Source organism: Macrosteles quadrilineatus, unplaced genomic scaffold, assembly GCF_028750875.1.
Source record: "Macrosteles quadrilineatus isolate MER2022 unplaced genomic scaffold, UCM_ALF_1.0 Scaffold_1__1_contigs__length_201487025, whole genome shotgun sequence".
NCBI classification, from domain to species: domain Eukaryota; kingdom Metazoa; phylum Arthropoda; class Insecta; order Hemiptera; family Cicadellidae; genus Macrosteles; species Macrosteles quadrilineatus.
The window spans coordinates 196,660,539-196,679,672 of record NW_026542594.1 but is presented as its reverse complement, the minus strand read 5'-3'; the positions used below and the strand labels follow the sequence as shown (position 1 = coordinate 196,679,672).

General features: G+C 35.3%; 1 protein-coding gene across 1 annotated transcript in view; it reads left to right on the top strand.

Annotated features, from left to right (window-relative positions):
- The window catches only part of LOC129003774 (synaptotagmin-like protein 4), a 59,054-nt gene extending 41,918 nt beyond the window's left edge, over positions 1-17,136 (top strand). Inside the window, exons 3-6 of the mRNA XM_054432074.1 lie at positions 1,146-1,370; positions 1,701-1,828; positions 15,032-15,556; positions 17,102-17,136. Of these exons, the coding sequence (XP_054288049.1) occupies positions 1,146-1,370; positions 1,701-1,828; positions 15,032-15,556; positions 17,102-17,136 (913 nt within the window). The remainder of the gene's footprint in view (positions 1-1,145; positions 1,371-1,700; positions 1,829-15,031; positions 15,557-17,101) is intronic.
- Positions 17,137-19,134: the final 1,998 nt, after the last annotated feature.

The window sequence follows — 19,134 nt, the reverse complement described above, 5'->3', positions numbered from 1 at the left end:
CCTGGATTATGCAAGGGTTGATGTTGTTAAATGTTGGTGCACCTGGATTATGCAAGGGTTGATGTTGTTAAATGTTGGTGCACCTGGATTATGCAAGGGTTGATGTTGTTAAATGTTGGTTCACCTGGATTATGCAAGGGTTGATGTTGTTAAATGTTGGTGCACCTGGATTATGCAAGGGTTGATGTTGTTGTATGTTGGTGCACCTGGATTATGCAAGGGTGGATGTTGTGTATTTTGGTGCACCTTAATCATGCAAGGGTAGACATTGTATGTTGGTGCACCTGGATTATAAAAGGGTTGAAGTTGTATGTTGGTGCACCTGAATTATGCATGGGTTGATATTGTTGTTTATTGGTGCACACCTAGATTACACATGGGTTGACGTTGCCTGTTGGTGCATCTAGATTTTGCAAGGATTGGTGTTATTTGGGGTGGTTCACTGGGATTATTAAAGGTTTAAAAGTGCACCTGGGTTATGTTAGAGTTGGCAATATTCCTCTTAAACACTCGGGTCGGGATAATGCAAGAGTTAGGTTTATTTCTGTTAGTCCACTGGGATCATGCTAAAGTTGTCGTTATATCTGTTGATCAGTTGGAATTATGCAAAGAATGGTATTACTGATTTGGGTCCATTGGAATTATGAGAGGGGTTGTAGAAGGGTTGGCAATCGGAATTCGTAATGATTTTTGCTTACCTAGATGATATAATAATATTGTAATAATTTTATTTCTTGTGTTTTGAAATGTTAAACTTGAAGTGCCAATTTTAACATTGAATAATCGTGATTTTTCTTTACAGGTATCTAGAGATTTACAACTCTATGAAACCTAAGATCTTACCTTTTTGGTTACACATTGTTAAAAATTTGTTAAACTTTAGTTGCATTTAGTTAGAAAAAAAACTTTTGTGTTTTTGTGAGAAATCCATAGTAAGTTGACAGAGGAAAAATATCATGATTTTTTTTTTTTTATCGCTACATCATTTATGCTAAGACAATAATTAATGACTGGATGACATGTTTTGTGAAGCTTAAAATGGTAGTGTATGGTAACCACCCGAAAGTTGTTTGCTAACTATAAATTGTGTATCAAGTGGAAGAATAAAAATGTACCAAGTAATTAATAAGAAATTATTTTTTCAGGAGACTGAAATTGGAACTACAGGCTGTGAAACAGAAAGGAGCGATCAAGAGTGGCGAGGGAGCGAGTAGCGCACGGGCGTGCGCGAGGTGCCGCGCAGAGCTTGGTCGTATCATCAACAGAGGAGCGTTCTGTCGGTGGTGCAGACACAGGGTGTGCAAGAACTGTCGGGAGTACACGACCAATCAGACGTCCGACTGGCTGTGTACAGTCTGCTTCAAACACATGTCAGTACGCAGGTTTTTAAGATTTAAATAGTTTAGGTCTTCAAACCCTAAAGGGATCAGCTATCATGAGTAAGGTAACCAAATCTTTATCTCTATGCAAGTGTAAGTGAATGAAACTTGGTTGTTAGCTGTACCTGATAAAGGCTACCTCTTGGAAGTCAAGGAATATCTATGCTCAAGCTTATTGTTTATCAGAACCATACGCCATTTCCAATTGTTATGATCAACGGCTGGTCAATCTAATTTCTTGTTTCCCCAGAAGGGACAGCCTTTTAGATCAAGGGCTTTATTTTAATATTGGTAATTGTTAACTGAGGATGATTCTTGCAGGGAGCTGACGGCTGCATCCGGGGAGTGGATGAACCAATTTGTGCGGCGGCCAAGCAAGAGGCGAGACAACCGCATCAATGCTGTGGAGACGGTCAAGCGTAGCCTACAGCGCTCTTGGACCTTCTCAGGTAATTGGTCTAGACTTTCATACATATGAACTCTCACAGTTTTAAGAGAAATCATCATAGTCTCAATTTGGCGTGATTTGGACCGCAAGGGCGCCGAGTTTGAGATATGATGGGTCATGGGGTGCCCCAGGGCTCTATATTAGGGCCGCTATTGTTTTTGATGTACATTAATGATCTACCTAAGAATGTTAAACCTAGTTTGTTGTTATAATATGCTGACGATACGACAGCCATCATTAAATCTTTGATCAGAGGAAGATGCATAAACTAGTGCTCTTGAGTTGATGACAGCTTCTATTTCAATCATCACAGTGTCGAGTTGTAATTTAGTTAGAGTGACTGCACCAATACTATTTCTTTGACACCTCTTTAACATAGATTTCAACCTCTTGCACATTCCTCCCATCCAAGGTGCAATTTCGGTGCGATTTTCACTTTCTGGTGTATTGAGATGTTCAACAAACATATCCTTCAAGAATGAGGAAGCATTTTAAAACTGAGTTGTGTTGCCTAAGTTAATCTTCTTCGGAGTTCCTCTCCTTCCCACAAACCTCCTGAGATACAGTAAGAATTCTTCTGAACAAGTTATTGGTGATCTCTAAATGAACAGCTCTTGTGACTAAACAGGTGAATATACAACCGAAAACTTTCAAAACAATTCTAGAATCTTGAAAGGATTTAACATAAAGCACAGTGATGTAGTCCTTTAAATTGTAAAGGTATTTCAATCACCTGTTCTGTTTGGGAGAGAGAGTATTTGAGATAGCAACACCTACCTTTGTATCCTTTGTACCTTTGTAAGGTATGGCCCACCATGGATAATCCAGTAGGTTTTATGAAGTTCGGAGAGATCCTGTTGCACTCTCAATTAAAAAATCTTACAGTGACACTCTTTTATAAGCAGTTGAGTAAAGATATAATTCTTAGTTAGAAGTAAAGATAACTTACAATGTTCTTCAAGATCTGCATTTGAGATCCTACCCTTGCATCTGATAAGTCCATTCTTATCAATAAATAAGAGTTTAATCTGCAATCTATCATACCTACTGTCCCTTATATTACTTAGTGTTTCACTAAAACATGTGCTTAGAACGTTTGTAATTCTTGATGAACGAGCATTTTTGAGTTCTTCAGACATAGGAATATTTTACCGTTTATTCCATCTGCATCCACCTTTAAATCTCTTACAATCAAATTTTGTCTAAATCCTCTTTCAGAAGAAAACCTTTTTATATTTATGCCAAAAGTACTAGTTTCACTCACGTTTTCGGTCTTAATAGTCAAGGTGACAAAGTTTTCTTCAGCAGCTTCAACGATATCATCTTCAATTAAGGGATTGTTCAAATCAAAAGAACAATTTGGCCACATGTATTTACTACAAGACAGCCATTGTGGACCTGACCGCCATTCATTGCAGTGTTTTAGATTATCCATCGTATCTTGAGTCGCCATATCAGCTGGATTTTCCTGAGAAGGAACGTATCTAAATTGTTTCTCGATGTTGTCTATGATTTCTATTACTCTTCTTTCCACAAACTTAAGATGTAGCTTTGTATTGTTGATCCAATGTAACATGCATTGTGAATCAGGACACAGTATCTTGTTTACAACAGGAAGTCCTAAGGATTTTTCCACAAAACGTAACGCTGTTGTTCCAATTAACATACCTAATAGTTCAAGTCTTGGTAAGGTAATTTTCGACTTTGACTTTGCTGTTAAATGACTTTTACAAAACCTGAGTCGCTTTTACAGTCTCTTCATTAATTAATTTGATATAAACAGCACACGAATATACAACATTAAATGCACCTGTAACAATGTAGTCCTACATGATCTGCTCATAATCCTGTGTATCTAGGAATAGAAAGTTCAGTTACTTTAAGAATATCATTACATATAATGTATGTAATGATATTTGCTGATATAATATATGTAATAATACATGTAATGAAGATTTGGGCTGGGATAAATTACTAGACAAACCAAAATGAATATATAATATTCCATTCCCTTCATTTTGGTTTGTCTAGTAATTTATCCCAGCCCAAATCTTTTTCCTACAGTCATCTGACAAAGTGGCCTTCCTTGCACTGATTACAGCACAGAAAGTTGCTAATTGCTGCATCTTCTTACTTTTGCCGCACAGTTGTATTTGCAATCAAACAAAGCAAAACAGCGTGCTTTTGTTAGGCACGTAATATGGGTACGCTTGACAATAAGTTGGCAACACTTGATATTACGACTACGAACAGCTGGTGCAGCGTTTCCTATTTCGTTTAATGTTTGGACATAACCTAACCTAAAAACAAGCTGTAAAGTGTTTGAAAGACTAATTATTTATATCCTTTATAGTAACTGTATAAAAATATAATGTGTAACGCGAGTACAAACTGCCTTTGCTGCACTCGAGAAACTTTCCACACTCGACTACGGCTCGTGCTAAAACATTGCGTTCGACACAGTGGACCATAACTTATTGCTCGATAGGATGAGTAATGTGGGCGTAAGAGGAGCGGCCTTAGATTGGGTCAGGTCATTCATTTGTGGCAGAAGGCAATACGTAGAAATAAGAGCAGTTGATGAGGCTGGGTGCGTTAGAGCCTACCCTTCTGCTGAGAATTCTGTTGCTAGGGGGGTACCTCAGGGCTCCGTCCTGGGACCAGTCCTTTTCCTTCTTTTTATTAACAACCTCTCTTCCTGCATAACCTCCTCAAAGTTATCCCTGTTCGCCGACGACACCTCTCTCTCAGTTTCTAGCTCCAATTTTCTAAATCTGGAACAAATTAGTTTTTTGGATGCAAACGCTATAATTCAATGGTTTGGCGACAGTTTATTGAAAATCAACACAGACAAAACACAGCTCATTAACTTCCGCTTATCAAATCATTCAAACCGATCAAACAGTGGGTTTAGTCTCCTTCTGGATGAAACTGAGGTCCACCCTACACCAAATGTCAAGTTCCTTGGGTTGATCTTAGACGAGAATCTTAGATTTCATGACCATATCAATTACATTTCAAAAAAACTCAGTTCTGGTATTTTCGTTCTGCGTAACCTCAGGAACAATGAGAATCTGGAGATATTGTTGACGGCATACTATGGGCTAATTTATCCTCACTTAGCATACGCCGTTCCTATTTGGGGTTGCGAGTGCCAGCAGACTAAAATGTTGTTTAAACTCCAAAAAATGGCTGTGAGAACTGTTTTCTCTCTAAAAAGGCGTAAATCATGCCGTAAATATTTTTTTAATTCAAAAATTTTGACATTCCCATCTATTTACATTCTTGAATCTTTAACATTTGTGAAACAAGAATTTTCTAAATTTGACTTTTCTGTAAAACACCAATACACATTGCGCAATTCACACACATTACCAATTCCTAAACATTCAACAACATTTTTCAAGAAGCACTTACTGTACAATGGCATAACACTTTTTAACTCACTTCCACTTCCTCTTAAACTTGAACCAAACCTGCTAAAATTTAAAAAGCAATTAAAATCTTTGTTGATAAAGTTTACCTGTTACAGCGTCCAAGAATTTGTAAATAAAATCAGCTCGATGAATAGTGATGTAGCTTAAATATGTATATAGAACTGTATAGCTTTTAGTACTGCATAAGATCTCTGTAAATAGTTGTAATGATGACTTAGCCAATACAAATTGTAAAATATTTTGTTAATTCTGGCTTAATAAACGATTTGATTTGATTTGATTTGATTTCTCTCGTGTGCAGCAAAGTGCCACTTCGCCCACTAGTTACACAAATAAACATTTCCCCAACTGTTTGAGAAAGGGTCAATCCATATCAAGTGGTCCAGAAATAAATTAATTGGTTGCTTCAAGATTTTTAATTTTTTTCATATTTTTATCCTTGAAAGTATATATTATTAGAAGTACAAAAATACAATTATTTTATTTTTATTTTATTTTTCTACTGTATGGCGGCCATTTTTTTGTTACTCGAACGGCCGTTTTCAGCGATTTCAGAGCTCTGCGTGAAATTTAATATCTCTGGTTCTACTAATCCTAGAACACTAAAATAAAAACCAATCTCTACAGAAAGATCTGAACTTTAATATTGTAATATATTGATGCACTTAAAATTAAATGTATAGGTCTAATTACCTGTTTAAAGTTTAACGCAACGATGTTACGAATACTGATTTTAAACAATTTATTTTTATATAAAGGCAATTGACTATGTGTTTGTCATTTTTTTATCTGATAGTTATAGGTGTGTACTCCAAATTCTCAAAGTTTCAAGTTGTGGACTTTCATAGGGTTTTAAATAAAAATTGTCAAAATCTTAAAATTTTCAAAATTTCAAAAGTTTGATGCTTAATATCTTTGTTGGGCATGAAAATAAAAATTTCAAATTTGGCTCAGATATAGTACTAAGTAAGAGTATTATGCTGTAATAATTTTATTTTGTGGACTCAACTGGTTTCAAAGTTATGAAACATTGAAAAGTACTAAATAAGCATTATAGCCGTAATAGCGTAGGAAGTATTATGTTATATTTAAATTATATATTTTAAGCATTTTGGTGTTTTAAAACACTCTTTGTTGACTGCCACAGGAACAAATCTGTTAGAGAATTGTGTTCAGGGAATTGGTAGACGTCCTTTGAGTCGAAATTGAAGTTCTAATTTAATTTTTTTGCTAATTCTTTGCTGCCTACATAAAAGTATTGAATTCCTTTAAGGGTTTGTTTTAACAAAAGTTAAACATATCCTTATCATTCAAAATTTGGTTGTCTATGGTACATTTTAGACTCTATTAGTGACATCGCTCTTTGTAGTGCCTCCTATACACCATCGGAAAATATTGACTCCAATTTAAATGTATAGAAATGGATTTTATATTAATACTAGCTGACCCGGCGAACTTCGTATCGCCTAAGTTATAGGTTTCCCCTAAGACAGACCGATGGAAAGAAAGTACCGTTACGTTTAATTTTCAAGATGATCTCGTTCGCATCGCTCAATCACGTCCTGGTTGAAGTTCGTTCGCTACGCTCACTCACCTTTGGGTTGGAGCTCGTTCGCTGCGCTCACTCACCTTTAGGTTGGAGCTCGTTCGCTGCGCTCACTTGCCTTCAGGTTAGCTCGTTCGCTACGCTCACTCGCCTCCAGGTTGAAGTTCGTTCGCTACGCTCACTCACCTTTTGGTTGCAAATTAGCTGTTGTCATAAATGTAAAAGAAATAATAGTGCTGCACCCTGTTGGTAATCCTTGTAACTTTAATGCTATTGAACATCATAGAACAGAACCAACTTGTTTAATTGAAACAGCTGTTAAGATTCATTAATTCCATTTCTCATAAGGTTAACATGGGAAACTCCAGAGCCACTGGGGCGGAGCCCTTTTAAGAATTTCGAAACGGGAAATAGTTTACGTCCGATTCGCATACCTACAGAATTTACACACCAAATTTCATAACGATCGGTGAAGTCGTTCCGGAGGAGTTTGCAGACAAACACTGTGACACGAGAATTTTATACATTAGAGATTGTTTTGGTTTTCAATTCCATGTGTTTTATTTTCAATCCATTTTGTTTATGTTCATAAATCTAAATTTGAATTAATAATACATGTTATGTTATATTTGTCTTATACATATCTTATACATGTCTGACATGTTATCTTATGGGACGTCTGGCACTAAACGACCCTACTAGCGACGTTAACTAAACTCTACGCGGCCTGGAGTTAAAGGTGGCTGTGGCTATACAGTATCATAAAATTATTTTTTTACTGAAATATTCAGTCACAGGTACTACAATACCAGCTGCAAGGCATTTTTTGCTACTGCGCGAGGAAAAAATTCCTGCAATGGTGTAGGAGGCACTACCAAGAGCAAAGTCACTAATAGAGTCTACAATGTACCATAGACAACCAAATTTTGAATGATAAGGATATGTTTTAACTTTTGTTAAAACAAACCCTTAAAGGTATGCAATATACTTTTATGTAGACAGCAAAGAATTAGCAAAAAAATTAAATTAGAACTTCAATTTCAAATCAAAGGACGTCTACCAATTCCCTGAACACAATCCTCTCACAGATTTGTACCTGTGACAGACAACAAAGAGTGTTTTAAAACATCAAAATGCTTAAAATATATAATTTAAATATAACATAGTTAAAAAATACATTGATAGTGAGTAGTGAGTATAACATTATGCTCCCTACGCTATTACGGCTATAATGCTTATTTAGTACTTTTCAATGTTTCATAACTTTGAAACCAGTTGAGTCCACAAAATAAAATTATTACAGCATAATACTCTTACTTAGTTCTATATCTGAGCCAAATTTGAAATTTTTATTTTCATGCCCAACAATGATATTAAGCATCAAACTTTTGAAATTTTGAAAATTTAAAGATTTTGACAATTTTTATTTAAAACCCTATGAAAGTCCACAACTTGAAACTTTGAGAATTTGGAGTACACACCTTTAACTGTCAGATAAAAAAATGACAAACACATAGTCAATTGCCTTTATATAAAAATAAATTGTTTAAAATCAGTATTTGTAACATCGTTGCGTTAAACTTTAAACAGGTAATTAGACCTATACATTTAATTTTAAGTGCATCAATATATTACCATATTAAAGTTCAGATCTTTCTGAAGAGATTGGTTTTTATTTTAGTGTTCTAGGATTAGTAGAACCAGAGATATTTAATTTTACGCAGAGCTCTGAAATCGCTGAAAACGGCCGTTCGAGTAACAACAAAATGGCCGCCATACAGTAAAAAAAAAAATAAAAATAAAATAATTGTATTTTTGTACTTCTAATAATATATACTTTCAAGGATAAAAATAAAAATAAAATTAAATACCCCCGCCGCAGCAAACCTGCCGTCTAAGCGAATTTCCATTTGTCCGAATTGATTTTCAATTGATCTATTTAAATAACATTGGGTTAAACGAGTACCTAGGTTTGCTGCTACAAGGAAACTAATAAAGTAGTGTGTTTTTAGTAAAATATTGATAGCTTACTATAAAATAAATAAATTTGCCAAGTTTGATCAAAATATATCCATAAAGAAGCAAACTACAACATTTTACAATATTCTCCATAAGAATAACATGGGAATTTTAAATTTACCATTTTTTTAGTTTTCTCCTTAACCAATAACCGTACAAAAACACTTTGATATACTGAATTGTTTGTTTTTTTAAGCTCTTTAAGAAGGTTTAGAGAAAAATTGGGAAATTTCATGTTTTGAGGGTAAGAAGTGAGAAAAACCAATTTTTACCCCATAAAACCCCCCATAAAACCCTGTTCCCATGGTCCGATCATGCTGGATCGCGAACTCATTCAAGTTTATCCCGCCTTACACCTTCAAACCAAATTTCATCAAAATCGGATAAAAACTACTCAAGTTATCGTGTTCACGGACACATATATATATATATAAATCTATATATATATATATATATATACCTATATATATATATATACATATATAAAAATTTGAACGAATGGTGTTTTTGGCCTCTGGGGACAAAAATGAAAAAGTAAATCGGTCCCGGGCCTAAGTCTTACCATGAGACCTACGGTAATAGCTACTTCCCTATAGGGAAATTCGCTAAAATCTTGAAGCAACCACCTCTGGACCACTTGAAATGGATTGACCCGAAAGAAAGTTTAGCCTTCAGAGTTACAGAGGATTAATAATACCATATAATACTCCTCAGGGATTAAAACATATGATTAAAAAAAACTTTTTTAAATAGGGTAGTTGCTGCCGTAGTTAACATGTTTTATATGAAGATTGTCAAGATTGGTGTCCCATCCTAATCAAAGAACATTAAAATCAGACTCCTTATGAAGCTAATTTTAAAATATTTATAAGTAAATTTGAACTTCTGCTCAAACATAGCTTCTGCTCTTATGTTACAGAAGTATAGTATTTTCACAGCAGCTGACTTTAATATTGTAGTTAGAGGGGAAAAAATTAGGTAATATCTTTGCAAGGCTAAGAAACTGAATAACAACTATTCTCAAATTTATCAGTTTTATTAAACTTATTCAATGCAATATCCTCATCTTTCACGTGTGGGTCATCCTTAATACCATCAGTCTCCAACTGCCATAAGTTTTTTAAGTTGTCACGTCTACAAATATTGATATCAGACTTAAGTTTGTGGAGAGCTATAGGAGAGCAATAGGTTGTTGAGTTTAAGAGTTAGAAAATGATGTCTCGTACATTAGAGAGAAATGTTCTTCATTAACGTTATGCATACCAGTTACGATCCAACCAGTTTTGCTATTCACTCAGTATAATTGTGGTGAAGTTTCTATCTTCTGACATTATCTTCTAAATAATGTTAAAATAGTAATCGTTCCCTATTATTAGATTGAAGTTTTGTGAAGTAAACTGGCCGTCTGATAACTTTGGATAGGAAATTTGGAATAGGAAGAAGCAATTGTGTTGAAGTTTCTATTGGTACTAGAAACTACCTCCCCAGTGATATGAGTAACAAAGTTTCCTGTTCGTTAGCTGTAATCAAGCATCTGTTACTTGAGTCTCAACAGTTTTAGATTCACGACCGTAAGTAAAGAAAATGTTTGGCTATATTTACCCTTCAAACTCAGTTTAGAAGCCGTTAGGCGCATAAGATCTTTGACTGTCGCTGTCAAAAAGTACACCACAATGCATTTCTTGGTTGGTAACAGCATTGCGTAAAGTAATAATTGCAGTTTGAAGAATAACACACTCCGATATGAAAATTAAAAAAGCCTTTCATGCATTTACAGATCCCATGAGTGTTAAGGTTACTTGTGGGCAATCACTAGAAATTTGGTCTGTTGGAAACTGTTTGGTACATAAACTTCTATGATGATTACTCTGCTGTTAACAGTAAACACACATTTTATGTAATTTACAGAAGTTCACAGTGTGTCCCTTACTTAAACATACACAGCACCTACCTGGAATTGCTTTCTTGCGTGCCTCAGCAAATTTATATTTTGTACACTGGTCATTCCAGTGTTTGACTTCACAAAAAATACAAGTTATTTTGTTGTTATTTTTTTGTAAGGGAGCGGGTATATGTTAACTTTTTAGTGTCCACCTGTGTGTATACATTGGCAACAGTATAAGAATTATTAGAGATGAAGTGCTTGGTGTTGATCCCGTCAGTAGCTCTAACTTCAATCGAATCTAAATTAAACTATTCACAAAATTGAAAAACATATTAACATCCAATTCAAGAAATATTCATTTCTTCAACATTAAAAACAATTTTGTAGGGTAACTTACTGAACAAATGTTATCAAAGCCTCACCTTAGTGAAACTCTAGCACTGGCTGTGATAGGTGGCATATCCCTGTAGCACAGTAATGTTATAAAACCTGTCTTTCAACGTAATAGCAATGTCACAATTCAGTTCGGTAATGGGGAGTCCAGCGATACAACGTTTAGCGTCACCCTTTAATTGGACTATTAAATAAACTAATTAACTTAACTGATCACAGGGTGACTATGAATGGCAGACTCAAAGCTATCCCAAAACTCCTGCCACCGTAGCATATCCCCTTGGAAAGTTGGTAAAACAAACTTCGGGAGTTGAATGTACTGGTTTTGTACGAATGGTAGTCGCTGAACGGAAGACATACTAGGCTCTGTTGGCTGTGGGTTTCCATTGGTTCATCTTCAGTTTTTGGGTTGGTGTCCAGTTGTTCTTCCACCTTCTTTACAAAGCTACTAAAAGTCTGTATTCAAGTTTGAAGTTGTACGTTGTAGCTCTGCTAAGTCCGCAGTCTCCAAGATCTCTGTGGTTTTAGCGAATTTCCCTATAGGGAAGTAGCTATTACCGTAGGTGGCACGGTAAGACCTAGACCCGGGACCGATTTACTTTTTCATTTTGATGTCCCCAGAGGCCAAAAACACCATTCGTTCAAATTTTTATATATGTATATATATATATATATATAGACTTATATATATATATATATATACATCCGTGAACGCGATAACTTGAGTAATTTTTGTCCGATTTTGATGAAATTTGGTTTAAAGGTGTAAAGCGGGATAAACTTGAATGAGTTCGCGAACCAGCACGATCGGACCATGGGAACGGGGCTTTACGGGGGGTTTTATGGGGTAAAAATTGGTTTTTCTCACTTTTGACCCTCAAAACACAAAATTTCCCGATTTCTCTTTAGACCTTTTTAAAGAGCTTAAAAAAACAAATAATTTAGTATATAAAAGTATTTTTGTTCGATTATTAGTAACGGAGAAAATTAAAAAAATTGTAAATTTAAAATTCCCATGTTATTCTTAGGGAGAATATTGTCAAATGTTGTAGTTTGCTTGTTTATGGATATATTTTGATCAAACTTGGCAAATTTATTTATTTTGTACTAAGCTATCAATATTTTACTCAAAAACACACTTTATTAGTTTCCTTGTAGCAGCAAACCTAGGTACTCGTTAAACCTAATGTTATAAAAATATATTTAACTGAAAATCAATTCAGACAAATGGAAATTCGCTTAGTCGGCAGGTTTGCTGCGGCGGGGGTATTTATAATAGTTATCTGTGTCGTCAGTCACAGTAAGGCAGTTTTCAATCGAAGGTATCATCTTGAAGTCATTCTTGGTTGATTGTTTGGTCGTAGAAGTAAAGCCAAAGTGAATAGTTAAAAGTAAAAGAAAAAGTGAAAAGTGTAAGCAGGAAACCAAGCTCTTACCATGTCATGAAAAAGGATTAGCTGTTGGTATTTGGTTTACCTGCCATACCTTTAGTTGTAAGTTAATAGAGCTAAAAGTTTAATAAAAGAAGAGTCAAAGTTTTGTATCAACATAACACTTAATCATAAACTCTTCATAAAATTTACAATGTTAAAACCATTTCCTTGGTAACCAAAACTAAACAAAACAAAATGCAAACCACAGCTGTCCAAAGGCATCATTGCAGTAGCAACAGCTTCCTTGCTTGGATACAACTATCAATGAATGTAAACCTTATAAGAAGCGGAATGCTTTTGGGGGGAAGTCAGACTGGATTTTGCCGCTGAAAAAAACTTTGTGCAGCCACCACTAGGTAAGCGCTACCCTCGTTCTCTCTCCCTACGCCAATTCTTTGTCTCACTCACACTGCTGTGGTCCCATTGACACCGCCGAGCGCAAGCAGTAGTGGCAATTTTCTTACCTAGCGGCAAATACTTATCACAATTGAAAAATTCCAGCCTGAATTTTTAACAGGGGCATTTCTCTTATAAGGTTTGTATACATTGCTACAATTTTTATATCAGACATCTTAGAAATCCAACCAGTATATTAAGGGGAGACTGAACCTTTTATGTCTTAAAAAATTAAATTTTTGTTTTTCGTCTAACATTAATCTTTATTTCTTCCTGATTAAGAAAATATATAATACTTAGAATATTAGAAAGCTTCTTATGATAACAGTAAATAAACAAAGCTAACTCTACCGAGGTTTCGGCCACACTATTCTTATGGCTTTGAGTGTGTGCTGCAAAGCTTTAAGTGTGTTTTTCCGAAAGTTAGTTTTTTTATCTTTAGGTACACATAGTTCAAAATCTGTAATACATAGAGACTTAAAAATTTGCATGCATTTGTCTGGGTATTTGTTGAGTACATTAAACCAATCATATATTGATTAGTTATAAATTTTCATTTAAAAAATAATTTATTTTTATTTTTAGAATATCGCATAAAAATTTGTATTTTTTTAATTATTGAAAATAATTTTTATATTGATATATTTCTTTAAAAAGTGGTTTAACGTAATGATATGGATGTGATAATTAAGTGTGCAAAATATCTGTATGATAGGTTTAGTAGTTTACGTGCTATATGTACTTGAACTTGTAGAGAATATCCATTTAAAAAGCATTAAACCAGAAAAGGTACAGTCTCCCCTTAAATAAATAGTGGCCTATTAGCAAGTGGCATTAAAATGCTCTACCTGTTATATATACAATGAGGTGGTTGATTTGTTTTGTAGAAAATCGTGTTGTGTTTTGTTGGACCAATTTTTGTGGTGTCGCTTATCATCTACAATTTTGCCGTAATGGATGCTGGTTTTCAATTTTATGAGTAGCTTCTTGGCACTTCTCAAAAAAAGACAAAAATTATTCAATTCTGTTTCAAATCAACAGCACCCTCAGAGAAATATGCTTGTAGGATCATAGAATACTACACTCTCAAGAATTTATAAAATATGTATAAAAATGTATCAACAGAGACCAGTACATTTGTCCGCATAATCCTTGACAATTCTAATCTTGCACAAGAGACTAATATGGATCTAGATTGCAAATTGTTGTGTAAAGAATAAACCATAATTATTGCAAAATATCAGCAGTCATAAACTCTTACTTTGAGCAGAAATAGACTCATTTAAGGGAAGTATTGTGTGTACATGTTGTATCATTGACTATTAAATACTGAAGTTGACATTCCATCTATTCAGGCCCAATGTTGCCATTTTTTATTAATATAAGAACACAGTTTAGTGAGTCGGTCACAAAATGTGTAGAAAAGCAGGTGACAGTGCAAAAACTTTGCAAGCTGATAATTACTTTTCCTACAGTTACCTAACAATGTACATGTTCTCTCACTGATTTGAGAAAGCAAAGTGGCCAATTCGCTCATCAGTGAGACAATGTTAACATTGTCTCACTCTAATTACTTTGTCTCACTCCAGATTTGCAACGTGAAGGCACGAAATAGTGAGCGCGTAACATGCAGGCAACGTCGTATGCGCGCGAAATACGTTGGCAGCACTGGCTGTAAATCAGCTGGTCAGCTGTTGTACTGTTGTATTTGTCACTTCACATTAAATGTTATATTAAAAGTTCACTTCTGTGTAAAAATAGGTTATGTTTCTTCACAAATTTATTTGTTTTATGGTAACTGTAGGAAAAGTATAATGTGCAACTCGAGTTCAAAGTACAATTGCCTCACTCGAGAAACCATTCCTCACTCGCCTACGGCTCGTGAGTAAGGATTTCTCTTGAGTGAGTCAATTGCTCACTTTTCTCACTAGTTGCACAAATAACTATTGTTGCTGTGAGCGATACAATGTTAGCACTATGTGTAGCACTAAGAATGTTAAACCTTTCATTTGTTCAAAATAGGCACTTCTATTAATATTTTTCAGTCCAAACATTTCTTGATTACCTGAAGTTAATGTAAAAAGTATGATTGCAGATGCGACAGCTTCGCCGTGGGCTGCTCTGAGGAACTCGCCGGAGATGCGAGCCTACAGCAGCATGCCTCGACAGAAAGATTTCGAGTTCATCGCCCGCACCGCCTTCACCAACCAACTCAACAAGTCCGAGCCAAACGAACAACACGATCAACTGGAACCCAAAACAGACTCCGACAAAGAGAATGTTTCTGATGCAGAAACGTCTGCTGAAAAAGAAAATGTGGATGAAAATGTTGTTGAAGAAATTATTGAGGGAAGTGTGATCCCCTTGACATTTACCGACAATGAATCCAGCATCGGAAGTCCAGTGGTACACAAGCGTACGTTTAGTGAGAGCACTTCGGTAGACCAGTCCTCAATCGGCAGTCCGATCATCGAGAACCGATGCTTCCATGACAGCCCTGCCGCCTCCTCCGGTGAGAGCCCCCTGGTGGAGAAGAGGGTCATTGAACCCATAACTGGCACTGTGTTTCGCAAAGTCACACTCAAAAAGCGTCGAGTGGACACCCGTCATTTACCACCTGGTGAGTTGGATTGTTTTTCATTTTTAGATAAGTAAGGTACAGAGGAAACTTCTTTATATTGTGACCGTGCGCTTTCAACTCTAGTATTTTGTGCCCAGTGAGCACTAGGTGAAAATTCCTATCTCACAGGGCACAGGGTCTTCCTCCACCGTGAGTGTTGTAGTACATGAGCGTGGTGTCAAACTTTTCCCTAGACACCAACGACTAGTGCTAGACACCATTTAAGTATACCATTGAATGCTTCCTCTGTACCTTCCTCATATGTGGTTGTGTTGTACATATGGGTGCTTGGGAACTTTAATAGTGTTATGGTATAGTACTGTTTGAATGGGTGATGGTTTAATCCTTTGTCACTTTCTTCCTTGTACTGGTATACTTCTTGTTTTTTCCATATTCTCAGCATATTTATGTTTGTTACATTAACTGTAAGTGTATTAGGTAGAAAAGACTTAGAAATGTTTAGGGGTGACATGCATACAATTATCTAAACACACACTATAAATAGTAAAATACATATTTTTTACTAGAGAACTAATTCAAATACAGTAGCCCTTAAGAACATTTGGGGTGTGTTGATAGCCTAGTGGTCAGCATCTCAGGTCACTATTTTTATCAACTGCTTACTAGTTTCATTGCAATCACAATACAGTATTCCCAAGCGTTAAAAATAAGAACAATACAATTTGTAAGCTAGTTAACGACCTCTTTTATTTATATTTATATTACAAGTCAGTTTAAGTCATCAGATATAGTAGGCCTACAACAAATCATTTGTACGAGCTGAGAATGATTTGACTTGAGCTGGCTTGAGTCCATGTTTAACTCGGACTCAAAAAATCACTAATTTTCTGAGCCAGGTGATGGCCGAGTTATCCAGACTGCCGGGTTATCGAGTGCCGAGTTTGCGGGACTCTACTGTATACAGTACACTTCAGAATTTACTGGCAAATAAGTAATCCAAATGTAATATTACTTACTGTTTTGATGATAAATCACGATCAGCTGTATTGAAGTAGACAAAAATCAGCCGTAAATGACTTCTAATGATATTCTTATGGAGAACTTTACGTTATACCCCATTTTGATTTTGGGAATTTCACTTTCGAGACCTTTAATTTGAGCCCTCTGCCGTCGTTCAACGACTTCCCAGTCGCCCACAATTTTGACGCAAAGAATCTGCTTACGTAATTAATATATAGATGTTCTATGAATGTCAAACACAAAATACTAATCACAATTAGTATCACAATTAGGCTCACACCAAAGAGGCCCCTCTATTCTGATTATTTTGTAGCTAAATCTTAGAGGTTAATAAATACCTGTGACATTGATTCAACTCAATAAACTCAATCCTTTCTTTTCAAAGATCCCAAATTGTTATACTATCGTGGCAAAATAATGAACTCGAAATTAAAAATCACTAAACCGTCCTCCGTCTTAAGAAAATCATTAGCATCCCATGCAGCAGTGGATATCTCCTGCGATCGTGCCGAAATAGTTGTACATCTTCTGCATTTGCGGAAACAACATCATGGTATCCCGCAGTTGAGGCAAAATCATCACAAGACGCTTTCAGCTAAGAGGATTAATTCTTGGCTTGATTTGGCTCAAGGATCAAGCCCCTTAACAGATTATTGTTGACATTCATTGTTCAAGAGAAATCAATTTCCTTTGAGGCCCCATCCCAGGCCGAGCACCCGACAACTTAGGTCTGCTGTTAGGGAAATACGCTCCTGTACAAACCTCAGTGTTGGGGAAGCTACTTTTAAAATGTAGCTAGCTACAACTACTGCTACATTTCCAAAAATGTAGCTTAGCTACAGCTACAGCTACAGTTCCGCAAAAGTAGCTAGCTACAACTACAGCTACATTGAAATGTAGCTACAGCTACAATTTCAGCTACTTTTCCAAAGACGTTACTTTTTATTCCACGCACATTAGGTAAATGTAAAATTAATTGCAACTACATTTTTACTGAACAAACATTAAAAAAATGTCAGTATTGTATCTAACATTAATTGGAAAACAAATTATTCCTAGATTGTATTTAATTTTTTGGCATTATAAACCTAACATTACAACAACAGAACCAAATAGTTCGGTGTCCCATCATATTTAGTACTTATTTTTAAATATTGCATTATTTTTAAGCATCTTAAATGAAAATTTCATTAAATTCAGAGGACAGACAACCAAACTATATTTTAAAAGCTCATTTTATTTCTTTAATATAGATTCATTTATAGATGTCTTATATCAACAATTAAGACCAATAAAACTGTAAAAACGATTATTTAAAAATACTTTTTTGTGTTACAGAGCCTAGCCTACTGAAATTAGAGTTTATTGCCTTTCTTTTAATGTTAAAAACGACATTGCTATAAACTTTTAAGTGATAAGTTACTTGTACTATGAATAACACTTTTCAATGTCAAGAAATCGTCCTTATTGTCATTATGCATAGGGCAAATTGTGCTTCAACCTAGTTGGTACAGAAAACAGTATCCAGTAACTTATCCTGAAATCGGCTTTTAATTTAAACATGTTGAAATTTGTAAAGTAAAAATAACATGTAGGCCTACTTGGCTATGTAACAAGTTGGCTATATTAGGCTTGTTCTTGCTAGGACTAAACAGATAGGATTCCTAATAATTGAACTTGGAACTTGGTATTCGTCTTAAAACATAGCATAGCCTAGGAATTAATAGTCCTATACAAGAGCTGTTACCAGGAGCAAACTATGCTATTTTTTTCAATGTAAGTTTCATGTTACATGGAGATTTTTTCGTTACAATTATCATTTAGTCTATACATATCTTAAATCACATCAGGTAATTTCCTCTTTATTAATTTAGTAAACCTTTGAAAAATCTTCGTAATCTAACCAAGGAAGGGCTTGTGATGATGAACCACAATCAACAGCTGAAGCAAAGGTTGATAGACCAGATTTCTCATTATTTTAAGGTTTAGTGTTGGTTTTCATTAAATCAAGTTGAAACACTATCGGTATAATAAACAAACTAAATTGATTACTAATTTCCCTGTCAATCACTTGCAAGCATTCAATAGCTTCTCTTGTCACCGGTAAGGGTAGGTAACGTTTAAACGTCGTCTGCATCTAGCGATTTTATTTTATCTGACAGTAATCATAGAGTAGTAAATTAAGGAAATGAGAGCCAAAAATGTGGATAACACTCATTTAATGGCCTCCATGTCCACACAACGTTGTAATAGGGAATGAAACGGCTGCAACCAGCTGTATTAAGCCAAGAAAATAAGGCCTAATTTTTTTTAAAATCTCAGTTTGAAAGTGGTTGTTTCACGTAAGGTTGAGGTTATGATAAAAATCACTATCTCAAACAATGATAATGTAGCGAGAAAAGTAGCTAAAATTCCGCTACAACTACTTAAAAATGTATCTAGCTACAGCTAAAGCTACAAAATCTTAAAAGTAGCGTAGCTACAGCTAACGCTACAAAAAAAAGTAGCGCGCTACTGTAGCGTCGCTACTTGTAGCGCGCTACTTCCCAACACTGACAAACCTTGAATTTAATTCTGTGTCTGCTCAATGATAGAGC